At 32.8% G+C, this 27,801-nt stretch overlaps 1 protein-coding gene, 1 long non-coding RNA gene and 2 pseudogenes across 2 annotated transcripts; 1 reads left to right on the top strand and 3 right to left on the bottom strand.

Annotated features, from left to right (window-relative positions):
• Positions 1-1,586: 1,586 nt before the first annotated feature.
• LOC114395577 (protein DMP9-like) lies at positions 1,587-2,342 on the bottom strand. The gene has a single exon (XM_028357396.1). The coding sequence runs from the start codon at positions 2,340-2,342 to the stop codon at positions 1,698-1,700; it is 645 nt and encodes a 214-aa protein (XP_028213197.1). The 3' UTR covers positions 1,587-1,697.
• Positions 2,343-9,699: 7,357 nt separating this feature from the next.
• LOC114396900 lies at positions 9,700-13,754 on the top strand (annotated as a pseudogene).
• A 2,878-nt stretch (positions 13,755-16,632) lies between these two features.
• Positions 16,633-17,130, bottom strand: LOC114396751. The gene is made up of 3 exons (XR_003663331.1): positions 17,085-17,130; positions 16,799-16,874; positions 16,633-16,682 (listed from the first exon to the last, which is right to left on the bottom strand). It is a non-coding gene; the product is annotated as an uncharacterized LOC114396751 (long non-coding RNA).
• A 1,527-nt stretch (positions 17,131-18,657) lies between these two features.
• On the bottom strand, positions 18,658-26,801 carry LOC114396899 (annotated as a pseudogene).
• Between the last annotated feature and the right edge of the window lie 1,000 nt (positions 26,802-27,801).

Here is a 27,801-nt window from a genome sequence, read left to right as displayed (position 1 = left end):
CTATTTATGTCCAAGATAGTGGAAACCACGCAATTATCTTTTTGCAAGTTCTCAAAATGCTGAGTCAGATACCACTAAGTCACTAGCAAAAAGTAATCAAGTGCTTCTGCCAATTAATTTATTTAGTTAGGGAACATATTGCAATATTGCACAATCTGAAGTATTTCTTTTTATACATCCGCCAAACTATAAGGAGGAACAACATCGGCTTTGTTTATTTATTTCTATATATAAATTTGTGCACATTATATTGCACAATCTTAAGGGACACTTAAAGAAATTAATAAACATAAAAAGTTGAAAAAAAATATCCCTATTGAACTTACTGACGTATAATATTTGTGCTTATCCAAGGGAAGGTGAAACCCAGAAAATTTGGTTGAAAGTTTTACAATAATGAGTCAGATAATGCGCAAAATGATAAGTGAAAAAGATATTTGCTTATTATTTTCTATTTTTTTTATAGTTTGCCAGTAATGACAAAAAATAATCTCGAGGGTCCCTTTTCACTAGCAATAAAAGGTTAAGTTGTGTAGATATAGAGTTTGGATTTATTATAAGAAATTAGCCTTTCAAAACATAATAAATTAAAGTTCAAATCTTTGTCAAAGAGATGTATGTATATTTTATATTTGACTGTGTATGAACATGATTATTTTGAAAGGAAATGTTCCATTTTAATTTGAGCTTCATTCCTATGGGGGAGAATTAGAGGCCCAAAGAGTGTAAGTTCATTTGTCTCACTTCTTTAAGGATAAATGGATCAAATTAGAATTAAAAGATATTGTGAGAACAACAACAAAAAGAAAGATGAAAAGCTAAGTGTTTAACTAACATACTCACCAGAGAGTCAAACGTCCAAACACGACTTGAGATTTGTTTACTATGGGATTATAATTAAATTTAAATTTAGATAGTAGATTCAATAGATATAATTCTTAATTTTCAACGATGGAATCGTTGATCAATAATCTGAAATGTGAGATAAACTGCTCACAACAACAACTTTGATCATAGTAAAAGTATTTCTTTGGTCGAGAGATGACTTGTAATTTTTGTCCTTATTATGAGAAATTTTCAGAGTTAAAATCTTGTTCTTGCCTGATTATTTGTCTCCCGACCTTACAATATACATCTTCGCCCGTGGAATTCATTCTCTAATAGTTGAATGAATATATGAAAAAAGAGATTTTGACGCGCTAAAGTATTAGAGAGTATTTTTATGAGTTATATAATAAAAAGGTTATCATATAAATAACCTTATACAAATGAAAATTCCTTCGAAGCGCAACTTGACCTCTTAAAATTGTAGAATCTCAAAAGTAGAAACAAAAGTGAACTAAACAAAAACTGCAAATTGTCATAAAAGTCGCAATGATGTACTAACATGGATCATACATTGATATTCAATCGGATCGATTTTCTAGAAAAGAATATCCAGTTCTAGAAAAGCAATGGTACAAAAATGAATATTCTAAAACTAAAAATTAAATTCATTTGAGATGTCATTATAGAATGAACATAGAATCGGACAATTAATTAAGCACAATTATCCGACCAATAATCCAAACCTGACCAAACCAATAGGGTTGTTGATCCTTGGTCATTATTTTCACAAACATAAAAAAAGACAATGTAAGGAAACAATAAAAAAAACAACACAACACACGTACATATGTTACATGTTACATAATTAACTAGGCAGACATGCAACCAATCCCACGTCTGAAAGTAGGAAAGACCAGAAACAAACTACTACAAACAATCCCCACCATCAAAGGGAAACTCTCCCTCACTTGCTCCATATCCTTATCCTTCCCGGGGAAAAGGCAATTGGTGACCCTATGATCCGAAATAGCAATGGCCACGAACACCATCACCGACATGACGGCATGGATGAAGTCGGTGAACCCGACCTTAAACCTGTCGTCTTCCGGGACGGCCACAGCGGGCTTGAAGACGGCGAGGCCCCTCGGGGTGACGAAGCCATAGTAGACGGCACCGTCAGGGCCGTGGAAGCTATCGGTGAAGTGGAAGAAGAAGCAGGAGAGGGCACAAACCAAGAGGAGGAAGTGGATCATGAGGGTGTGAATGTGGGTGCACTGGCCGTTCTTGTATATGGAGGGGAGGACCATCTCAAAAGTGAGGAGGGTTCCTGTGGGGAGGAAGTTACCGAGGAGGGAGGTTTTTGATAGGGTTTTTTGGACGCCCTTTGCCATTAGGGCACGATGTTTCTTGGGTTGAGGAGGGTTTGAAGAGGGGTTCGGTGTTTCATGTTCGGGTGCTGGAGTTGCATTGTTGTTGTACACTTTGATGCCGATTTGTTGTTCATTTAGATCCATATTCATGTGTGTAAGGAATTGGAATGGTGGATTTGGATGGAAGGTTTTATACAGTGTATGGATTTCTTACAATTTGAAAGTTAGGTGGTTATTGACGGTTTTACAAGTTTAAATTGTGACAATTTGAAACGGTTAAGTTTAAATTGTGATTTTTTTTCTCTCCAGAAATTTGAAAAGGAACATGACTCATTATGTCATTATTTTTATGTTTGATTTAATCTTAAAAAATAGAATGTGATGCAAGCTTAAATTTTTTTGTCATAATAAAACATAATTTTCAATAGCAATAAATAAAACCCACTTGAGAACATAATTGAAAATTTTATGGAGGCCAAGTAATTAACTGTGTTATATAACAACACGTTGTTACGAATAAAAATAAATAAACAGCCAGCTAATAAAAATAGAATTGGACGTCTTACCTTTTTTACTAGTCATGACGTGAAACACAACACAAAGAATTTTTTAAATTTCATTCAAGTTTTAAAATTTTATATAACTGTTCAACATATGTACCTGGTTCTCAAATTCAAGTATACATATTGAAGCAATGGGATGGAATGTCAACATAAAACCAAAACACAACTCATTTTTATTGATTTTATCAAAGGCAATGGATAGTTAAGTTATTTAACACTCACCATGATGATGTTACAAATTACAATGCCGCCAACATTCAAAATGAATACATCAACAGGTATCAACTAGCAAAATAAACTTCTATATACTTCTTTAACTATAGGTGGGGGTTCTTCATCAAAAGGAAGCTCTTCTCTCCCTACCAAGCTGCACAAAGGAACGAGTTGAGAGTAGTCCTGCAAATCCCTTAGATAGACAACCTTCAACTGCACATCGGGACATCGATGAACACAATAGACTATTTTGTCTACTGGTTTCCATACAGTCATCTGCTGCATTCCCTGGTGGATTGTCCTCCAAATCCACCCCATCATAAGCTCTACTTCTTTTACAATTTGAAAGAATCATGTCACTGGAATCCATATCATCACTTATTCTCAAGTCCTCGGGTAACTTTTGCTCATGTCATTGGATTAAAGAGCTTTGGTAGTGCACTTTGCATGACTTCAATATCACTAGGAAACTGTGTTAGTAGCTTGCTTGTTGCAATTGTGATGAAGATTTCTGCCACTGATGAGATGCCAGGATGGATCCCAGGAAACTTGAACAAAGGACATTTGGATATGTTTTACTTCCTCTTAGCAGCACTCACTGCAGCAGACCTTGTAATTTATGTACTAATGGCTAGGTGGTAAAAATATATCAAATTTCAAGGGAACAATGATAATGGCATCAACAAAGAAGACCCTGAAGTAGGACTATAGAGAAACTACAGGGGAATAATAGACTCTTTGCTGTGACACTAGAGAAATTCAATTTTGCATTTCGCCTAGTGGAGCAAAGATACTACGAATTGATTGTGTTGGTGTATTATAAATAAAATTGTTTTATATATTAGAAAATAGATTTATTTTGATGCTTATATTGGATCTCCATTCATTTCAAGCACATCTATCTTCCATTAGTATACCCTAATGATATATGTACTTTGTATCATCAACTAAGTGTGTGTTTGGCAAGCTGTTGAATTCAATGTCAACAGACTTTCAGATAAAAGTTATAACATAATTGCTCGAAATTTTTGCGATGAAACATGTAATTTTTTCATTTAATGTGTTTTTAATGTTAATTCAAACACACTTTTAATTCTTCCAAAAATAGATAAGCAATTGATAAAATAAATATATATATATACATATATACATATATATTAGTTTAATATTTGTATAATGTATGAGCAATGATCTAGGATGTAATTAGGCACCCTTTTCTTGTGGTTTGTATTCCTCTGTGATGGATCTTATGGGTGAATGAGATACTTGCGAAGATATATTGATATTCAAATTAGTTGATGCTTCAATAGTTTGAGACCTCCTTTGTTTGTTTATAAAATTCATATGCAGGTAAGTCACACGTGACATAATTTGGTCCTAACACATTAACTGCCCAAAAAATTCAAAAGTGTTAGGTAAAAATAATGTGCTCTAAAAAGGTTAGTAAGATTTTGGAGCACCTAACTTTGATGGATGTGATCTAAATCAGACCCATAAAAATATTTCGGGTCTAGATCTTTGTTGGGTCTAGTACATATATATGTTGATACTTGAATTTGTCCAAATCCAAATAATTATAATTATAATATCATATGTTAATGGATAAAGAAATCATATATGTACAATGAGTGTTTTTATGAGTTATATAATAAAAAAATTATCCTATAAATAACCATATACAAACGAAAATTCCTTCAAAATTCGGATTGACCTCTTAAAATTGTAGAATCTCGAAAGTAGAAACAAAAATGAACTAAACAAAAACTACAAATTGTCACAAAATTTGCAATGATGGTACTAAGATGGATCATGAGAGGATACATTGATATTCAATCTGATCGGTTTTTTAACAAATAATATCTAGTTCTAGAAAAGAAATGGTATGAAAATGAATATTCTAAAACTAAAAATTAAATTCATTTGAATCAATGATGTCATTATATAATGGATAGTTAATTAAGCACATTTATCCAACCAATAATCCAAGCTTGACCAAACCAACAACATTGTTGATCCTTGGTCATTATTTTCACATAAACATAAAAAAACAATGCAAAGAAACAACAAAAAGAAACACAACACACGTACATGTTTTACATAATTAACTAGTAGACATCCAACCAATCCCATGTCTGAAAGTAGGGAAGATGAGGAACAAACCACTGCAAACAATCCCTACCATCAAAAGGAAACTCTCCCTCCCGGGGGGAAAGGCAATTGGTGACCCTATAATCCAAAATAGAAATGGCCACGAACACCATCACTGACATGACTTCGTGGACGAAGTCGGTGAACCCGACCTTGAACCTGCCATCCTCCGGGAAGGCCACGACGGGGTGACGAAGCCATAGTAGATGGCATCGGCGGGGCCGTGGATAAATTTTATTTTCAAATCGGCTCCTTAATATTTAAAATATTTTTTTAGTCTATGTTATAAATTAAGTGATAACGCATCCGATAAATAATAAATATTTGACAACATAATTTATGACGACTCAAAAGATCATTAGTATGTATTATAAAATCAAATTTATATTTTCTATCGGTTAAAAATCATCCTAATCAATTAAAATATAAAAATAAATAAACTTCTCTTAATCATTTCCCAATTCTAGAACCATCCTCCTGTCTAAAAAAATCACGATCAGGTCAGGACTCCAAAATCAGAGGAGAAGCAGAAGATTTTAGATTAATGAAGAGAACAAAGAAAGGAAGCCAAGGTCGGTTAAAATCCGACCCGACCCAAAACCCGAAACCCGAAAATGGACTTGAATTGGCTTATTCAAGCAGAGAAGATGCCTAATCCAAGTCACATGAGTTGAACACCGTAAACTTGGGCTAGTCGGCTAAAGATGGTATTGTCTTTTGGTTGGTAACTTCTTTGACTCTCTCTGCAAGAGTCTTGGAGTTGCAGAAGAGTGGATATATGTCATTAATAGGAACCCAAATGGAAAAATATCATGGCATGCCTTGGATCCTGTGTACCATCTATGGCAGTCCCTGCCACATGTTCCTAAGGAATATTCTGGAGCTCTTGGTTTTATAGTGCTAGGCAACACGTACTTCTTTGACTCGTGTCATAAACTTCAGTTGATCTCAAATATTACCCCCACATATTTATAATTACATATTATATATTTTTATTTTAAATGATAATCAATTTTTGTATTTTTCCTCAAGTTGCTACATCTGATATATCTAATATAAAAGAGTAGTCCAATGAAAATACATTTATGTCCTCATTGCATTGTTGGAATTTTAAAAAATTTGAACCAACTTTTCTTTATTGACACCTCTCTCTCACAAAATAGTTTTTGGTCTTTGAATTACTCTCTTTGCGTCTCCTGCTAAGTCTTTCTGCTTCCGTTATAGGGTTTCATCTCCATTTCCAAACTGGGTTAACTGGTTCAATTTTTTTCTATTTTCATCCTGAATTTTAATGTTGCAGCTCGATCTTCGATCAAGGAAGGAGCAACGAAAAAAAAAAGATGCAGCAAGATCAGCTCAAGAAGGTTGTTTCTTTGTCCATGATTGCCCATTTGGTCTGCAAAGTCTGTTACAATGCTATGAGATGACGTGGCACACAGAGGTGTTAAAAAAATTGAAATTTGGAAACTACCAGCTATGCCTTCAACAACGTCGTTCATGCCTCCGATCGCACGCGTGAGCGCAAATGAGATAAGTAGTTATTAACCATCACTGTTCCGGTAAGTACTGTTTGGTTTAAGGGATGATTAATTAATTAACTAATTGAAACACTACTAAAAAAAACGCTTTCTACATCGGTCAAAAAGAGCATTCAAAGACGGTGGTCACCCGTCTTTGAATCTAACGTCGTCGAAAGCCAAAACTTTCGACGATGCCTCTATAAAACCCGTCTTAGAAAAACGTTGCCTTATAAGACGATGGTTAGCTAAGCACCGTCTTAGAAAGGTACCTTTCTAAAATGGTCATTAGCTAAGCAACGTCTTAGAAATGTAACTTTCTAAGACGTTGTTAAGCTAACCATCGTCTTAGAAAGGTACCTTTCTAAGACGGTCATTAGCTAACGACCGTCTTAGAATGTTATTTTGAAAAAAAAATTAATTTAAAATAATAAAAGCATTATTATGAAATGACAAAAACAACATCTAAATGGGGCACAATTAATACAGATCTAAATGAAGACCTCAGTTCCAAAAAAAAAAAGCAACAAAGAAAACACAAGGACCAAACAATGATGGAAAAAATAGAAGATAAAAGAGAATAACATGTTTCAATTTAATGTCACTAAAAAAAATAAAAACAATAAAAAATTATCTTAAAGTGACTTTTCATATAATAATTGTAATACTTTATAATAAGATAGGGTAATGCATCAGCTCTAACATTACGTTGTTCAAATAATACTCATTAAAGATACTTTCCAGCTCATATTAGATACTTGGTAAAACGGACATAGATGAATCAAATGCTAAGCTAATTGACATAAACATACCAAAGCCACAAAGGAAACCAGGAAAGTACTAGGAAAAAATCTCTTGACAAAATCCTGATCATAGGCCAATACCAGAGAATTAAAAAAAATCATATTAATCTTCTAATACAAGACATATAACTCAAGCAATACATGCATTATAGCACTTGTGAATAAAACAAATATAATTATACTAATTATCGGTACATATAACTCAAGCCTTCCAATTTGATGCCTTTCTCAACACCCATAAGCTAGAAGCTAATCAATATATATTAAACAACGTCATCAGTATAAATTTGACACATTAGAATTAATTCATATCAATATTATGTTAATTTAAAAAATTTCACAGAAAAGGTAAAACTTTCATTATAAGCAAGTACTCTTATTTGAGTTTTTTTTTTCAAAAGCAAAAGGAATAAAATATGAGTGTTCATGTTTGTAACCCTTCAATAACCCTTAATTCATTTTTATAAACCTTGTATTGCTTTCTCAATTTAATAACTGGCTTAAGCTCCAAAGAAAGATATAAATAAGAATGAAAAATTGCATCAAATGAGTAAAATTAAATGAAAACCTTGTTGTGTTGTCAAATGAAATGCTTAATAATTGACTTCCATCACGAGAGAAGGAAACACTTGTGACACCTTGAGAATGAGCATGTTCAAGACGCTGCAAGCACTAGCCAAACCTAAAATGAAATGGGAAATATACAGATTTTAAGTTTTACATATTAACAGTTGAGGTGAAAACGTAAACATTTTCAAAAACAGCAAGTCAGCAATTACAACATCGACAAGAACTGAAGACAACAAAAATTCAAGGAACTACAAGATAATGAGACAAAGTAGGACCATATGAAGTTATAAACACAAATCATAGAGTGAAATGGAAAGCAAGATGGCCCAACATGCGCAATAAATAATTTATACCACATTCATATAAATGCTCATTTGCTCCATGTCATCGGCTCGAGTTATAGATGCATTCAGCATTTGCTCCTTCCCACTTTTTGAACATTTGTGGTCACCATTCTGGACCATCTGCATTTGCATAATAGTAAGTTTAGGAATCAGGATCCATACATGGTACATGAGTTATCAACTAAAGTTCTAAGTTGAGAAGCAAAGGGGGGAAATGCAAAATAAAATGGATTGTAGGCCTACCCTCATAATTTAAAAGTACTTGTAAAATAAGGAAAACTAGATGTTGACATATTCCACCTATTCATGAACTGATGAACTCACCTTGCATCAATGATTTCTAGCAATTTGGAGTCATACTTGTTGCTAAGAACCAAATGCTGGAATGATTTTTTACTTTTTGAATTGGTCATTCTAGAAGTAAAAAAAAAAAAAAGTGTATTCCGGAATGTAATTTTACATTCTGCATTGTTTATTCTAGAAGTTATAAAGGAGGTGTAGGAAGCAACTTGGGAGTTGAAGCAAGCAATAGCCTGCTTTAGAACATTGCTAGATACCAGGATAGCTTTCACCGGAAATGTAGAATTTGTGTGACCTGAATTGTGGAAATCTTCTAAACCACTTGATGATAAAGGTGTGTGAATCTTTAGCTGATGTTGAAAAATAACGTTCCATCAATAAATCACATTTAGTAAAAGCAAGATAAAAAAAGTACAAATATTTAGATGACAGCAACATTTAACATTACCGGTAATGGTGTCACCAAGCTCACTTATATCACTGCTGGTGTTGGTGTAGGAGAACCTCACCCCAACAGGGGATTCCAAAGACAAAAGATTGGCAGCTATAGAAATAGAAATTATATTGGTTAAGGATCATTGCTTTTTCTAGCATATAGTTTATCTTGAATAAACACATTTACCAAATTTACAAATCAACTTATGAGAATTAATGACCATGTATAGTATATATGTTTTGGTATGTGGTGAAAAATTATTGGCTACGAATCTAAATTCACCAACCGTTATTCCAAGAATAAGGATTTAATTTTAGCTTTGGTTGGCTGCTGTCCTGAGGAAACAAGGGTCCTAACTCCTCTGCTTCTCCATAACCAATTGAGGAACAACTAGGGCCTGAAAACACTCATGCATTTTCTTTGAATGTAATTAAATAAACAATAATTAATTCTTTGAATGTAAATTCTAAATTATAACTGACATGCATTTGGATAATAATCAATGAAAGTTTTATTTGATGTGTAGAATTACAATTTTTTGCAATCATTATAAAGCCTAGAGACATAGATAATTTCTACATTTTAAGTCCTTGTTCATGTGAAAAACATGGCTCTGTGCATATGGCTCAGCCAATACAGAGTATGAGAGTTATGCGAGGTTTTGATCATAGATACTAGGACTCATTCAATATTAAATTGCATGCCCAACTGTGTATCAAATTGACCATAAATAAAGGCTTGTAATATAATTCTAAACAACAACAAACTGTATAGCCTTGGTTAGATATCAATAGTAGTAATTTTCTTTGATTTGGATCATGGCAACACTAGCATGAAGCAGTCTCTGCCTTAGAAATGAAGAAATTTCTTTTCCATAAAAAATGTAATTATACCTAAGTACTTATTCATTGACATATTGTTAATTAAGCAAACATTTAACTGCGAAGAACATGATGAATTACTCTCGGACCTTACACTGCCATTCTAGAGCCCAACAATAGATTGATTTAATCACTATAATGAGTAATTACTCTCGGACCTTACTCTAAGGTTCATGCTGCCAACAAGCTCGGGTCGCGCCACTCGCGTGTCACGCTCTGCGAGGTGTGCGAGCAGGTGCCAACGCATGTGACTTGCAAGGACGACGCCGCCACTCTCTACCTCGCCTGAGACCGTGATATCCACTTCGCCAACCCCCTCGCCAGCTGCCACGAGCGCATCCCTGTCACGCCGTTCTTTGAGTCCGTACACTCATTCAAGGCCTCCTTGCCGATCAACTTCCACCACCGCTTCTTCTCCAACACCGATGCTGACGCTGACGTCAGCACCGAGGAGGCTGAGGCCGCGTCTTGGCTGCTAGCTAATCCGAAGACGGATCTAAATTTGTCTCAGTACTTGTTCTCCGAAACCAAACTGGTTCCTTACATAGATCTGGATTACGCGGCCATCGATTCGAAGACGGAGGAGAAAAGTTCCGCCATCGCCGACGACATCGTTCCAGTGCAGAGCAACTTCGAGTCGTTCACCTACGAGCACCGAACTTCTTTCTTCACGGCTACTTTTCTCAATTTACAACCTTCGGAGTGAAAAGTAAGAGCTGATAAAGAGAAGTGGGCATTATTTTTTAATTTTAATTAAACCAATTAAAGACGGTGTTTATAAAATCACTGTCGTCTCTCTCGGCTTCAAAGACGGTGCATATCCGCACCGTCTTAAATCATTTTAAATAAAATAATTTATTTTATAAAATAAATGTCATTGCGCTTTCTACAATGATGTTGTAGTACCCGTCGTTGAACAAGTAATTTTAAGACGGATTTGAGTAACACCATCTTCGTATAGTAGCTTCAAATTACAAAAATGACACTGCATATATTTTTAAGATGTTTGTGTCATGACCGTCGTAAAAACTGCGTCGTGGAAAGCCCTTTTTTTAGTAGCGAAAGGTGGTGGTGATGAATAAGTTTATATGGAGATGCATTGGCTGAAGGTGCTGTTTTGTTTATTAGTGTTTTGGTTTGAATTTGAGTTGTTGTGGTTATTTTAAGAGACAACAATGGTAGTGACTAATTGTATTTTTTCACTTCTTTTGTTTGAATATTTTGGGGATAATTTGATATGGTGAATGGTGAATTTACATGTTTAATTTTAAATCCCATACATTTATTGTTATGCAAACCAGAAAAAAAAACACCTATATAGATGATATGCAAATGATATATATCAAGCATCTTGTGTGGCAGTGTTGTGGCTTACTTGATTAATATGCTGACACCTGTTTGGTCTATAGGGGACACCTTGGTTGGTTTGAAGGAGGAGGATATAGTTTCGACCTTAGTGTTATGCACTTATATATATATATATATATATATATATAAAGGAATAGATCAATGAAATTATATTTCTGTCCTCACTCGGTTGATTGCGACTCCATGCATTTTACTTTTTCCATTACTACCTTAAGCTTTTTTTAGTGAGCATAAGTCCCATGTTATTTTATTGTTATTTTTTTCATTTATACTCTCTATTCAGTAAAGGAACACATCCTTCAAAAAAATAATTTGTTCTTTATTAGTCCTTTTAATTTTTAAAAATTTATTTTTAGTTTCTCTTATTCTTTGTGTTAATGGTATCACAATTTATTTGAAGTGATTTCTCATCATTATAAAATATGTTTTAAAATTTAATCTATAATATATATATATATATATATATATATTATATAAAAGAGTAGTATATATATAATAAATATATAAAAGAGTAGGCTAACAAAAACACCCATTTAAAAGAATATATAAATATATAAGAGAGTATAGTTTGTTGAGACCTTGTAATACAAATGGACCTTCTAATACTAAGGGATAACCTCCTTAAATATAATAATAAATACAACAGTTTTAATAGTATAAAAAATTATATATGAAAGTTAATTCAAAGGTTTAATTTATTTAAAAGTTTTTTATCATTAACCAATCATAATTTTTTTTTCAATATAACTTATAAAATAATTATTATAAAATTTAATAAATTTATCATATATGGTTGTTTTGTGATTAGATAATAATATAATGTGTGCACACATATTATTCATTTATTAAATTATAGTTGGAGATGGTAAAATTATCAAAGTTTATAAGTCATTTTTATTCATTTTAAAATAGTATATAAATACATAAAAGGGTATAGTTTGTTAACACTTTCTAATATCACGGGACCTTCTAATACCACGGGATGACGTTCTTATCCAAACCCATAGACGAAATATAACAACAGCTATAACAGTTTAGTCGTATAAGAAATTTTATATATGAAAGTTAATTCTAAAGTTTAATTTTTTTCTCATTAATCAATCATAATTTTTTTTCGGTATAACTTATATAATAATCATAATAAAAAATGATAAATTTATCATATCTGATAATTTTGTGATTAAATAACAATATACTCTGTGCACATGTTATTCATTTATTAAATTATAGTTGAAGAGGGTAAAATTATCAATGTTAAAATTTATATGAAAGTTAATTCAAAAGTTTGATTAATGCAAAAGTTTTTATATCATTGATCAATTATAATTTTTTTCAGTATCACTTATAAAATAATTATTATAAAAAATAATAAATTTATCATATATGATAATTTTGTGGTTAAGTAACAATATAATTTGTGCACATGCTATTCCTTTATTAAATTATAGTTATTTTTAGTTTCTCTTATTCTTTGTGTTAATAGTATCACAATTTAATTGAAGTGATTTTTCATCATTAAAAATATTTTTTATAATTTATATATATAGTATAAATATAAAAGATTAGTATATATATATATATATAAAAGAGTAGGATAACAAAAACATCTTATTAAAAGAATGTATAAATATATATTAAAATATAATTTGTTGAGACATTCTAATATCACATGATGACCTTCTTATATTTTCATTTGCTATACATTTTAGTGGTAAGGATTAGTTTTTTTAGGACAATCTCGAAGGTGACGAGGGAGGTTAGGGCACGACGTTTCATGGGTTGAGGAGGGTTGGAAGAGGGGTTCAGTGTTTCATGTTCGGGTGCTGGAGTTGCATTGTTGTTGTACACTTTGATGCCAATTTTTTGTTCATTTAGATCCATATTCATGTGTGTAAGGAATTGGAATGATGGATTTGGATGGAAGGTTTTATACATAGTGCATGAATTGATCTGAAAATTTGAAACGGTTAGGCGGTTATTGACGGTTTTATATGCATCAGATGTGTTAAATGGATAGAATCTAATTTATCTGTTCATGTCTGCAACTGACTTGGTTACCGTCTATGATTTCCTCTGAGGACAGGGTGAGATCCTGGTGGTTGTTAATTTATGTCTTACGTGTGCTTGTGGTTTTTACTTTTCTACTTTATATTTGTTAGTATCCTCGGTTGATTCTTGCACATTGAAGATATTATTATTGGTGTGTATTATTCTTTATGTTAGTATTTCCCATCAGGAAAATATATGTGAAAAAATATGTTGTAAATAAGAATGAAAAAATGTTACGTAACGTAAGCCAGATAAATATTATGGTAAGTGCCTTTCACGTTCACGATCATATTGGAGCCAACTTGGACTAAAAACTAACCAAACAAATTTGGAAATAGGGAAAAGGACTTGGTGCATTAATTGACCAAATGAACTCTCTTTTTTAAAGTTAAGGATTATGACACTGACCCAAAAACAAACAAACAAAAAGAAAAAAGGGGGAAAGATAGAGAGATATTAAAGGTTAGAGAAGAAGAAAAATAAGTTGACAAAATTGAATCTCGAGTCATTTCATTTGTGATGGGGTTTTTCTTTTTATGTAGATATTTTAGAATCAAAATTAAATAAGGTTTGATTAAAATATTATTGTGCAAATTTTTCTTTTTTCATATGAAAATTGTTTCATTGAAAGAATTCTTTTTTTAATAAATATAAATATTAGAGCCGCTAGCTTTTTGCTAACTGAAGTTCTTAGGAGTCAGCTAATTAATATTTATTTATACCGCTTTCAAGATTAAGGTTGTATTATATGAACTGAAAAGAAGAATTTAGTTAAAAAAAATAATTAAATACTAATTTAATAGCTAGTTTACCAATTTATATATACATATATATGATTATAAAAGGTTGACTATATGTTTTGACTTCTCTGTTTGTTAAATACAATTTTTTTGGTTATATTTTGCTTTGTCTATATTTATAAAATATCTCAACGAAATTAAAAGTATCACTATAATGTACTATTACAAAAAAATGATTCTACATTAGTTCTAAGACACTTTTAAAGACGGTTTGAACCGTATTTGTAGTTAAAGTCATAGAAAGTCAACTTTTTATAACGATTCTTAAAAAACCGTCTTAGAAAAACTGTACATTCTAAGATGATTATTTTCCTAAGAACCGTCTTAGAATGTGCAGCTTTTCTAAGACAATTTTTCTTAGAATATATATATATTTTTTAAAAAAATAAAATAAATTTAGGATTCTAAGACAGATTTCCAAAGAATCGTCTTATAATGTATTTCTTTTTTTTAAAAAATAAAATATATTGAGAATTCTAAGACGGTTTTCTCATAGAACCATCTTAAAATGTATTTTATAAAAATAAAAAAAATAGTAAAAAAATTGAACTTCCTCCATTGGCCTTTAGGCTTCTACAGTTTATCATCATTCACCTAAAATATTCAATCCAGTTAAAGGATCCTTAAAAATTATAAACTAAGAATGCATCTTTTTTATTCTGTGAAAAGAAACTAAGGATGCATTTAAATAAAGAATTTCATTAAGCACTTATTTAATATACTCCTACCAAATAAAAATTTGTTCATAAAATTAACATAATTACCAAATAAAGCTTTATAAGGTAACAAGACCTCACACCCGTAGCCAGAACCCGAAGTATAAATCCTTCCTTAAAAACATGACTATGAACTAATAAGACATAATAAAAAAATGTTGACAAAAATGCATCAACAAGTAGCAATACCTAGTACCTACCTATAACAAGCTCTCTTGAGGGCAGCTTTATGATAGTTTGGACCGGTGCCTTATGAGCCTCCCACGACTCTACAGATTGTCCATTCCTCCACCGTTTTAAGACTATCCATCAAATTGTGCAAGAAGGCACATGGCAGCTTCTTCACTTAATTCCTTCACTCATTCAAGTTTTAAATTTTGTTATCAACACAATAAAGAACTGGAAACTAATCAATCAGAACTCATTAACCATTCTATAGTTCATACTTTACGCATGCAATAAAAAAAATCAAGCTAATTTTCTTCTTATTTTTTCTTTCATGTTCTTTTCATCCACTTTATACATTTGAATTCTGAAATTTATTATTTCAGGGAGATTTTAAGTTTTTAATTAGCCAAAACAGTCCAACACCCCCAATGAAAGGTCAATTATTTTAAAAAAAGAATAATATTGATTATAAAGATCATAATAGAATATAAAAAATCATAAAAATATAATTTGGAGGTACAATCTTAGCATGACATACACTAGCTGCATGTATTATGCACATGTGAATCCTCGTTTTATGCAAAATAATCAACCAATTACATCGGAAGTTCTTGTTTGCTTCATGATTTTCAAAAGGAGCAGTTAAAATCATCTCTAACAACACACAAAAATTATCCAACAATTGTATATTGTATGAGTCTTCCGTGTCTTGTGTCATGGAAACAACCCCACACTGGAGTACAAAAATAAAAAGTTCCCTTTTGAAGGGCTCACTAGACAAACTCTTAACTTTGTTTGTTCTACACATGCTTCACATATAATAGTAGATTTTCCTATATTTTTTTATTTTCGGTAATCAATTGTAGAATTTTTAATTCTAATACAAGAGTTTATTTGTGCCAAACTGGTCATAGCAGTTGACCATGGTCTTAGCTTAGTGCCCTGTTATGATTATGTGGTTCAACCAGGTAAACTAAATCTCTCTTAGATAAAAGTGTAGATCAGATTTCTTTTACTGCACTAGAATTTGGACACCCGCATGTTGTGGATGATGGAATTTATAAGTTGCACTTAACTTGCATTGTCCAGTTTTCACATAAACAAATTCCAGCAGGTTTTAGTTTATTTTGAAAATATTTATTTTTCTTATAAAAAAAAATGGTTAAACAGAAGGACACCTCAATATTAGTAAGACACCCAAAAAATTACTACACAAGCCTAGATCGTAAACAATTTTTTTCAGAGCCACTCAATTTGGATATGAGGGATTTTTCTGAGAAGGGTTATCCATCAATCTGGATTTTGAAAATATATTATTATGCTTGTGATTTTGAAAACAGGGATTTCATCTAATTAATATCTGAAAAGACCAACAAAATACATTACAGAAATTGGACATCAAGGACTAGTTTAAAAAAATGATAACATGATTACATAAACTTCGGTCCTCTTTCCTAACATAATGTCAAAAAATTAAAATTAAATAATTTTACACACCTGTCCAACAAGTGGGAAATATAGCTGAGCAATATACAATTTATCTTCAGTCATCTGGTATCTCACATCAAACTCATGTTTGCACAAGAGCACTACCAAGATTCTTGCTGCCTGTAGATTGGATAGACAAGAATGATAATGTCGAAGGTAAACATTATGAATCAGAAATGATAAAACTTTGATCAGGCAGAAAAAAATCAAGATTGCTCAATTCTAACTAAACTCACCTTTGCTCTTAGAGACAAATCTTCATGATCCAAAGTAACAAAGAGTTCTTGTATCAATACAGAAGAAAGGTAGTTCCTAAACCAATAGAATACAGTCAAACATGTGGGGTTCATTGATAATATACAATCTTAGAGTTTCAATTTGTTCCAATAAGTTTTACTTATTAGCACCTTCCAGTTCAATATAACATAGTTTCATGTCATTTAAAGAAAACCATGTCCAATCACATAGGTTATCATAGGTCAACTAAAACAGTTATCATCAGTAAATAATATTGATAAGTACCTATCTGAAGGGTCCCTTCCAGGCATTTCCACAAAAAGACCGTGATCACATATTATTTGTAAAAGGGTAAGTTTGCATTCATGAAGTACTGATTGACATAAACCAGAGAACTTGTCAAGATATAATGATACCTGCAGTAGACAATTAACTTTGCATTAACCATAGAATCAAAACATGGCAAGCAGTCATGAAAAAAAATACCAAAACAAGATTTAGCGTACACAAGCAACCATATCACAATAAATTTTTTTACAAAAAGAAGCATAAACTTCGGTCCCATTTGTATCATGGTTTGTAAAATGGTTTGGTTTGTTTTTTTTTTATCAAATGGGTTCAGTTCCTTTTAAGTTTTGGTTCAGTCCCATTTGGTTCATCATCTTATGCAAACATATGATTCAGTTTTTACAAAATCAAATCAAACCATTTTATAAAAATGGTTCAATTCGAACCAAAACCAATTTCAAAAAGTGATTTGGTTCATTTTTTTTCTCAAAATGATCATGTTTTTTAAATTCTATTTGGTTTTAATTTAAAATGGTTCGGATTATTTTTTTTTCACGCCCCTAATCACCTCCACGCACCCAATGGCAATATTGTTGCACCATCTCAAACAAATATAGTGTGTTTGAATTAGCTTTTAATTCTACTAAAATCACATTAAATATCAAAACAATAAATAGGTACGTACTTCAACTTTTAAAATTTTCACTATAATTTTAGGAGTAAGAATTGATTTTAGAAGGTATTCAAAACTAATAATCTAGGCCGTTTAATTTTGATGATACTATTTTAAACAGATAGTAAAACGTACTGATTGTCATATTAAGATATTATTCTCCGGTTCTAGTTAAAATTTTCTTAAATTTACTTGCAAACTTAGTGTTGATATTTTTTTGTACGTCCTTAGTCAAAACTCTAAATCATGTAAAATATTTTGGCTGAAATAACATGTCATATTAAAACCCAAGGTTATGACGGGCATCAAACTTAGTATTGTTCCTTCTTGTGTTGTTACTTCAAAATGACGTCGTTTTGAAGGGACGGCACAAAAAAACATGAAAAAGGACAGTAAAAAAATCAATTTCATATACCTATCTAGCTTGAGTGAATAACTGGTTTTTCTTTTTTACATTTTTCATACTTTTTTCACCCAAGTTCTTGTACACCTCTGTTTATAGATATTTATAGAGAAGAAAAATAAGAGAAAAGTCTAAATATAATAAACAATACGATATGATAAAAAAGTTTAATTATTCAGCAGGTTTTTTAACTTTTTCCAAATTTTTAGTTATTAGTTTTTTAATTTTTTTATTGGATTCTTTAACTTGTGGTCCAACAAAGATCCAATAGGGACCTAATTAAACAATAAATATAGTTCAAGAACCTATTTAAAAATGATAAATATAGTGTTATATATGAACCTAATTAAAAATTTGTCAACCTCTTCAAGCCTTATATTCTTGCTTCTGCAAATTCTAAACTCATATTCTTAGATTTTATATCTCATTTAGAATATACAAGGATGAAAATACTGACATGCAAATATTCACAACTTTTTAGTGTGTTACCATAATTTAGGAGCTAAATCCATGCCAAAAGCTTGTTATTCTTGTCAATTAACTAAAATTAGATACAATATAGCCAATAGCCCTTAACATCAAGTAAAAGAACAGAGAGACAGAGAGACCAAAGGACAGAATATCAAAAGATTCTTACAGGAAGACACGGCAACAATGTAGTAAGGTTGTATGATAGTTGTTCAATTTTTTTGGCAGGAGGAAGCTTATTTTCAATACTGACTGAATTCCTGCCAGAACTTTGAGCAAACCCTGAAAGAGAGCAAAGAGATGTGAGGAGGCACCACCAATGTCCCAGAACTGCTCGTTCCTCCACCAGTCATGTATACCGACACCTCCCCACTGCATTTCCAGGATGCCAGTTGCAGCTATAGAGATGAAGAGGGCCATGAAAATGATACTGGCATAGTTACTTATCTGTGAAGAAAAGAAAACAAAAAAAAGCATTAGTTTAAAGCACCATAAAGTGCATCACATTCTATGTTTATTGTTTAGAGCAATTCTTGAATTTTGTCTGAGCACAGTACCTAAAGCCACCGGTACTACTAATCGAAAGTTAGAGATAACTATATCTATATTATGATTTTAATACATCTTTAGCTTTTTGAGTGGTGGTTCCTAGAGGCACTGTACTTATGCAAGAATTGCTCCTGTGTTTATGTATTCCTAGGATGTAACTTGAACTCAGTTTGAGGATTGTACTTAAAAGTAAAGAAAAATTAATCCTACCTCGGGGACAATGAACTTCCCAGTGAGCAGACAGACAGCTGGCAATGCACAATAGGCAATTAAGGGAATTGAAGTCAGAGGATAAACAACTGAGTTTATGTAAGAGAATCGTTCCAGCGATTTCAAGCCACCACCATAGCCATACCATATGGGACAATGCCTACTGAAAAAGATCTCAACAGATCCAAGAGCCCACCGAAGAACTTGATGCAGACGATTTGAGAGATTTATAGGAGCTGAACCTTTAAAAGCAGGCCTTTTTGGCATGCAGTATACAGATCTCCAACCATGACAATGCATCTTGAAACTTGTTAATATATCTTTGGTAACTGAGCCATATATCCACCCAACCTGAAAGACAAATGTAGCAGAGCTCTAAGTACAGGAAGACCAGAGCTTGAAAGAGCTTCAAGGCTTTAAATATGAAACAAATAGCATACCTCTTTCCCCCATTCTGTCTTATCTTCATAACCACAACTAATTACATGGATGGCCTCTTTCAAGAGTGTAGCAGAACTTGCTGCTTTTGGAACACCCCCATCTTCCAAGAGTGTTGAAGCTATGAAAATAGATGATTGCCCAAACTTCTTCTCAAACTTCGATTGAGACATTAGTGATGACTTCTCATTGTCAATTCATGTGATCAAGGTTTCAAGAGGAATACAAAATGCCATTAAAAAACTATTAAGTTTTGTAAGCATGCGAAGATAGTAAAAGTATGCACATAAGTACATTATAATAGTGGATCAAAGCTCAACCAAATGCATCTCAAAGTATTATTTAGAGTCTTAGAATGCATATGAATGTTTCCAAATGAAACACATGGCCAATTTGAGGCATTTCGTACCTTCAATTCCCTCTTCAATATTTTCTAGTGCATGCATTTGCTTTATATCATCCTTATTCTTTATCTTCTTTTTCACACTTGACTTTGCTTTAATCTTTTTCTTCTTAGATCCACAACACAGACAGCAGCACCATTTAGGCCAACAGTTACGTGTCTTTCTTGGTGCTTTCTTCAATGTAGGGACATCATATCCATAGAATGCCTATCTCCTGAAGACACACCCAGTTCCCACATATATTGGTCCTTGGATGCCATCTAAACCTTTCATATTGATCTATACACATTGAAACAAATATTAGCTTTTCCTTCAAAGCAAACTGCAAGGTATATGAATGTATATTATATATGCACAAACAACAGTAGCAAATTCTTACTTACATCAAAGAATACAACATTGCGATTCGAGTATCTATCATGACGATCAATCCCATCAAATCTTTGAGGAAACTGTACGTAGCATATTTTTTTCCCTGATGTAGGATCCATCATGAAGCACATGGCTTCACGAAGGGCCTTACTGTTATTTATGTAGTGATCACAATCAACATTCAGTACATAAGGAGCATTGGTGATTATTGCCGAGACTCTCACCTTCACAATCAATCAGCAAAGCATTAGAAAAATGGTAAGGAAAATGGAGAAAGAAGAAAACTGAGAAAGTTCAGTTTTATAGTGAGAAGGACACTCTACCAAAGCATTCATAGCTCCAGCTTTTTTGTGGTGATCATATCCAGGTCTTTTCTCACGAGACACATAGACAAGATGAGGTAATTCATTTCCTTCGAAGTCACGAACACGATTTTGACCAAGGAAAACCTGTAAAATAGCATCACAGTTTAACACTTAAACTCATACAAACATGCCATGTCAACAAAGCATTTTCAATATACACAGAAGACCAAGATTGCATCATAACATGGTACTCACTTGTATCATTCCGGGATGATGTCTGACATTGTCCCCAGGCCATGGAGTACCATCCTGCATTGTCCAACCATCCTCAGGAACCTTTTGTGCCAAAGCCACCAATGCATTAATCCTCACTTTGAACTCTTCATACTCCCTCTGTGTCAACACAATTGTGAACACCAAATGCAACCTGTTAATGCTTGAAGCCAAATAGAAAAAAATGAAAAATTATAGATAGCAGCAAAGGACAAAACTTACATACAACTCTTAAGGTGTTTCTAATGTTATTCTTCAATCAGAATTGAAATTTCACTTCAGTAATCTATATTGATTTTTAATGCAAACATTTGTTAGGTGAATTACCAAGGAGAAACTCCAGTTTTGATAGTAGAACACCACTAAAAACACCTAAGAACCTACATCTAAGTTTTGTCTTAAAGCAGAACTCTGCAATAACTCGACTTTCCTTTAGTATAAACTATGTTTCTCAATTAGTCATATTTCATGCAAATTTCAAATTTGAATTTTATGGCTTTTCCTTTTGGTCTGAAAATGACATGATAGGAACAATTTCAAACCTTAATGGCACGACGTTCTCTTATAAATGTCGCATCCACTTTATCCTTCAAGTAGTCAACCTTCTGAGCAAAATACCATTCAGGAGCCCGTGGTTCAATGCAGAACTTCTTGCAGAATGGAACCCATTTCCTTGCAAACTCAGAAGTCTCAGAAAGTGCTTCAAATGTAAGCATGGCAGCACCTTCATCTTAGACATAGCATGCAACCTTGTCCACTAGATAATCCACAGCAAGCATAGACAATATCAAAGTCGGCAAGGAATTGTAAGACAACAATAATGAAATTCTTGAATGTAAAATTACCCTTCTCGAACTTATATTGGCAAATTACCCCTTGAACGAAAGGGTTGTTGAGAGAGTCAAAGAAGCATCAGAGACATGGGGTTTGTTGAAAGATCCAGAGTTGAAATATAAACAACTCAACCTGACAGCTGGTTCATCAACCCTCCCATTAGCTCTTCTAAACTGGGCAAGAACCAACTCAACCTGAAATTGTTGGGAGAATTAAACAAGATTGTGTAAATAGAAAAAGAATTAGAGATAAAGAAGTGCCACAGTGGTGCAATATCCATTGTAATCTTAATAGATAACTAGAGGAAGGAACGTTCAATAGATCAGATTTGGCTGACTAAAATCACTGAGTTGCATACATACAATAGTTCATATATAATTGAAATATTTATACATGCTCTTTAACTTCATCTGATATATCAAGTTTATCATAGGAAAACAAAATTTATACATTCCATGTGTTGGGGCTTTAAAACTGAACTTGTCACCAGAGGTTCCCTTGATATTATGAACAGTATTCCCCGCAGCAGTTGTCACCTACAGATAACTGAGTTTCAAACTATTTACAATTTTGGGCAGGTCATCTGACAAACTACCGCTAAGCCACAATTAAATCATACAATCAGTGTAACATCCCAATTTTCGTAAACTAGATTAAAAAGAATTGTTATTTATAAATAAATAGAATTTTAAAAATAATGATGAGATTTTATAAATAAATAAATAAGGAGATATAATTATTAATTAAAATAATGATTTGAGAGAAAATAAAAAGGGTATTTTATTTATTTGTTTGATAGAGAATAAAATAAAGTTTGTTTTTATAAAATAATAAATAATAAATAAATAAATAGAGTAAATAATAGGTCGGAAATGCCCCTAGCTATAAATAGCAACATGATAGGTCAGTTTTCAGACTGACTCCTCAGCCTCCTCTGCCTCACAATTTCGTTTTTTTTTTCTCTCTTCTCCCAAACCCTCATTTTTTCCCGCAGGCCACCTAAGCTGTCTCAGAAAAATGACAATCTCAGACTCATTCACCGTTGGATCGTCGTGAAATTTGAGCATCACGTTCGCAACCCAATTCCAAGCATTCTCACCGTTGGGAATTTCGATATTATTATGTCTGAGCTAAGAGAAATACCCCTCACATTGTAGCATTTTCCTTTCCCGCAGAAACCCAGAGCTGTCTCGGAAAAACTACGATTCCGGTTTCGTTAACCGTTGGATTTTCATGAAATTTGGATATGTTGTTCAAAATTCAGTTTAGCAAGCTTTAACCGTTGGGATTTGCGAGATAATATTTTGGGAGGGAGAAAAATAAATCACATGATGACAGTACAAGTGGAGGTTTCAATCCCTTCTCTGTCTCTTTGACGTTTGGGAACTCTATCGAAGCAATTAGAGGAAAAAGATTGGGGGAATCTCAGGGAACCGCTAGAGATGTTGCTATCGCTGACTGAAAACACGTGAGCCCGCTTAGAGGTAAGGGATGAGTTATTCACAATTGGGAATTAGTGAGAACATGTGTAGGGATCCTTAGAGATATCAATTGGAATGGATTTTGGGGATGTTTTTGTAATTTTCATTTTATCCTTATAATTATTACAGTGAATTATATATGTTTGACAGACCAATTGTTATAGAATTGATATGCTATTGTGTTGAGCGTGAACCCTATAAATCGAGTACTTTCTAATTAATATGAATTGATGAAATAAAGGATAAATTTAGAGAGATATATTGATTTTGTATTTTCTCTTTTTCTTGCTGTTTAGGTTTTTATATATAATTTAAAAAGTTAATATCATAATTGAAATTGACCAAAGTGTTCATATAATTATTTAGAATTTGTGCATTGAAAGCTTACTTTGTAATTTGTGATTCAATATGATGTATGCTAGTTTATATATGTATAGAGGTAGTTATTTATATTAATAAATTATGTAAATAATATTGTAAAGTGTTATAGTATGATTCCAAAAATTATTAAGTGTTGGAGTTTGAGAATATTATGGTTAAATTTGATGAACATGTGTATGTTGTACCTTATGAATATCATTAGGAATGTTATGAGATGGTTGATGTGATGTTATGAGATGTTAAAGTGTGGATATGATATTCGATTGTAAATAAGTGGATGTATTTAACACTTGATGTTACATTAATTATATCGTGAGCTATGAATTATACAATAACCCGACCAGTGTTTATGCGCAGTGTTAAAGAGAAAATGTAGGTTCCTAGTTTAGGAACCAATGTTAAATTGTAGCGCAATTGTGTTAAACATGTGTGAAACAGGAGTGTGAGGTCGTGGTATTGTATAATTCATGAGCAGTGCTTATAAATGAAATATGTGATGAATTGTGGAATAATATGTTGCCTTGAGATTGAGTAAAAGTGTAAAGTAGAACGGGTGTTGAATTGTGAGATACGTGAAAACATGTGATGGTAAATTGTGACATTATGAGATGTGAAATTGTGAATGAGTTTTGGTTGTGAATAAGTGTGTGATTAACTCTTGATGTGACATTATTTATGTTGTAAGCTGTGAATTGTACAATAACCCGACCAGTGTTATCTTGAGAAAAGTGTAAATGCGCAGTGTTAAAGAGAAAGTGTAGGTTTCCTATTTAGGAAACCAATGTTAAAGAGAAAGTGTAGGTTCCTGTTTAGGAACCAGTGTTAAATTGTAGCGCAATATGTTGTACGTGTTTAAGACACGAGTGTGAGGTCGTGGGTATTGTATAATTCACTAGCAGTGTCTGTGTGCTAAAATGATTTTAGGGGTTGGACCTGAATCAGGAGGGAAAGGCCCTGACGGACTCTTCGGAGTATAGGCCTTGGGGGTCACCGGATTTGAGTGCTCCTTTAAGCCTATGCTGATCCCATATGGTTGGAGCATTCTCGCAAAACATCGTGACCCTGACTGGTCTCCCTATGATCTTACTTAGTGAGAGTGACCTGACAAACCCATTGTGTGGTGTGTCTTGTTATATACTCCTAAGCGCCCCAGGGTGGTTTTTCACTGACATGGTACCACATTGCATGTAGGCTTGAGTCTTAGCATAATTGTCTCATGCGCTTGCTAATGGTTTATTATGAAATTGAGGTGTTATTATGTCTTGATCAGAACGTGTGATTGATGATTGAAAAGTGTGATTGATGGATGAAAAGTGAATTTTGAATGACAAAGTGATGAAATAATGTGAGATATGCTAAGTAAATTGTATTTGGTTACTATATGTTGTTTTGTTTCTCTCTAGTAGTTAGGAATGTGATAACTCACTCCCGGTTTGCTGTTTGTGTTTGGATCCTGTGATGATCTTGAACCTTGTGTTCGGGGGAGCAGATGGCTAGGTGAAGTGCTTAAAGGAACCTTGTGCTGAAGGACGTCGGGACACAATGCTCTGATAAGATGTGACAGTGGGGCATAAGTTTATATTAATTGCATAATGTTAGTCTATTTTATTTTATCTCACTGATTTAACAAAATATTTTTGTAAATTTTGACGGCCTTGTTTCGAGCCGAATATATTTTAATAAGTTTTAATTGATAATAGTAAAGTGAATGTGAACCTTTTACCCGTGTGAATTTGGTTACCGATATTTTTTTATATATTTTATTTATTTATATGTCGGGGTAGAGGGTGTCACAATCAGCAACCAAAGATGGCTGCCAATGTGCTTCCCACGATAGAGGCTAGCACAAAATGGCCCTTCATGCAGAGGTTACCAACCAACAAGAGTCTTCAACAACTTATATTGATATAGTCAAACCTCCAAAGGACTCAAGGTACCAAGATGCACTCCACACAAAAATGTACAATACTTGAACATTAAATAAATGCCATCAATTGGTATAATGCATCATATCCTTTAAGCCCCCCATGTCACCACTTTCTGCCATTCAATTGCAACTTGACTTCACCGCAAATACTTCAAAAAGGGAATGGAGAATGTTTTCCAAATTCCAAGTTAATGATCATGTATCAATTAATCTCAGTCATAAATTTCTATTGAAATGTGTGATTTTTATTTAAAATTTTGAAAATTTATTTTCTAAAGCAAAAAGCAATTAGGGGCTTATATCTCCCAAACAAAACTAAGATGAATTTCCATCGGCGATTTTGGTTCTATACTGTTGTTCTCCAGTCAGAATTGTTTCCCCACGGTAATCTATGTTAATCATTAACTGAAACCTTTATCATGCGACTTAACACAGTTAGAATTGCATTAAGTTTCGTATTGTTGCATATAACCGGATTAGTTTGACCCTTTGAAAGTCCCACAATATATAATAAATTTGATGGCACAGATATGATAATCAATGTAAGACATTTGTAAAGAATATAAAAAATACCATTTGCCTACCTCTACATTTTACCTTTTAACTTTTTTCTGCAAAGCTCCCAACAACGGATGTAGGTTATCCAAATAACGATGGTTCCAAACCGTTAGGGCCATGTAGCAGAATTACCAAAATGCTAAAAACATACCAAAGTAAAACAAATCCAACTTTGAAATCCCATGGTAATTCAATGAAAATGGTAGAATAAATTAAATAAGGAGTTAACACTTAATACGTAAAACTAAACTAGACTGGAAACAGAGAGTCGTAAGCCTTACTAGCTTAATAAAGATGTCATCATTGCCTTTGTTGTTCGAGAGATGCTGCAAGGATTCAAAAACTTTAGTATCTACGTACCTTTCTCTCCTCAATCTTAAGTGCGTGGAAAGCCTTCCTTCTCTCTTCTAGTACTTTTTCATATTCCTCGAGAGTCATCTCTTATCCAGCAAGAAATAAATGCTATTAATTAAGCTATAAAATTTAAAGAAACTAAAAGCATTAACTAAGAAATTCTACATACAACAATACAAATAAAAGGCATGTTAAGAAATGCAAGAAGTATAAATACACCCAATATTTAGAAGGAAAATTGACAAATTTTAATGATGGAAATGGAAATTAAGCTTCATTAGTAGGATTTTCCTTGTTTCCATTTGCAGCAACATCATCCTCACCTGAAGGCTTTTGCTTTTCATCACCAAAATTCTTAGCAGTTTCATTCACTTCAGCAGTGGCCCTAAGAAAAATTGAAGAGAGAAAAGAAATACATAAGAATAAAATTTCATGGAAATAGTATAAAATAGAATACATGTGCAGACTAGAGACCTGTTGTAGTAGCTCCAAAGCCAAACAATCTCAAACATCCTACAAAAAGCAAAATGTAATCTTTAGTAATCATAGTTCTTCACAATAGTTTAAGAGAAACACCTTTCTGAGCACAAGAAATAACTGCAGTTCCAGTTCTAAAGTTTTAAATGCTCCAATATGTAGTGAGAAGTTAAGTTTAGCAGTAAACATTTTCGAGTTAAAAAGTAGGATGACAGTTGCAGTTTCAGTTAAGTACTTCTTTGTCATAATCAAAAGGCTAGTATAAAAACAAAATCACGATGAGAAGAAAACTTTCTTCTCCAATAGAAATCCTATTGAAGAGAAAATGAGATTAAAGAATGGAAGGAAGTGAAAATTGTGAGAAAGAGTACCTTTGGAACTGTAGTTCGTTGAAATGATTAGTAGTTATCATTTGCCACCTTTGGGAAGACTTGCAGAATTTGCGAGGTTGCTTGCACAACAAACAATGATCGTTCCGACGCAAATACCAAATGCAAATTGAACACATTGTGTCAAACTTGAGGTGCAAAACAACATGTTTTTAACAAATATCTATTGTTATTGACACATAAAAGTCATTACATCAGGTAAATTGTTTCTACCAATT

The sequence above is a fragment of the Glycine soja genome, chromosome 18, assembly GCF_004193775.1.
Source record: "Glycine soja cultivar W05 chromosome 18, ASM419377v2, whole genome shotgun sequence".
NCBI classification, from domain to species: domain Eukaryota; kingdom Viridiplantae; phylum Streptophyta; class Magnoliopsida; order Fabales; family Fabaceae; genus Glycine; species Glycine soja.
This window is presented reverse-complemented; position numbering and strand designations above follow the sequence as displayed.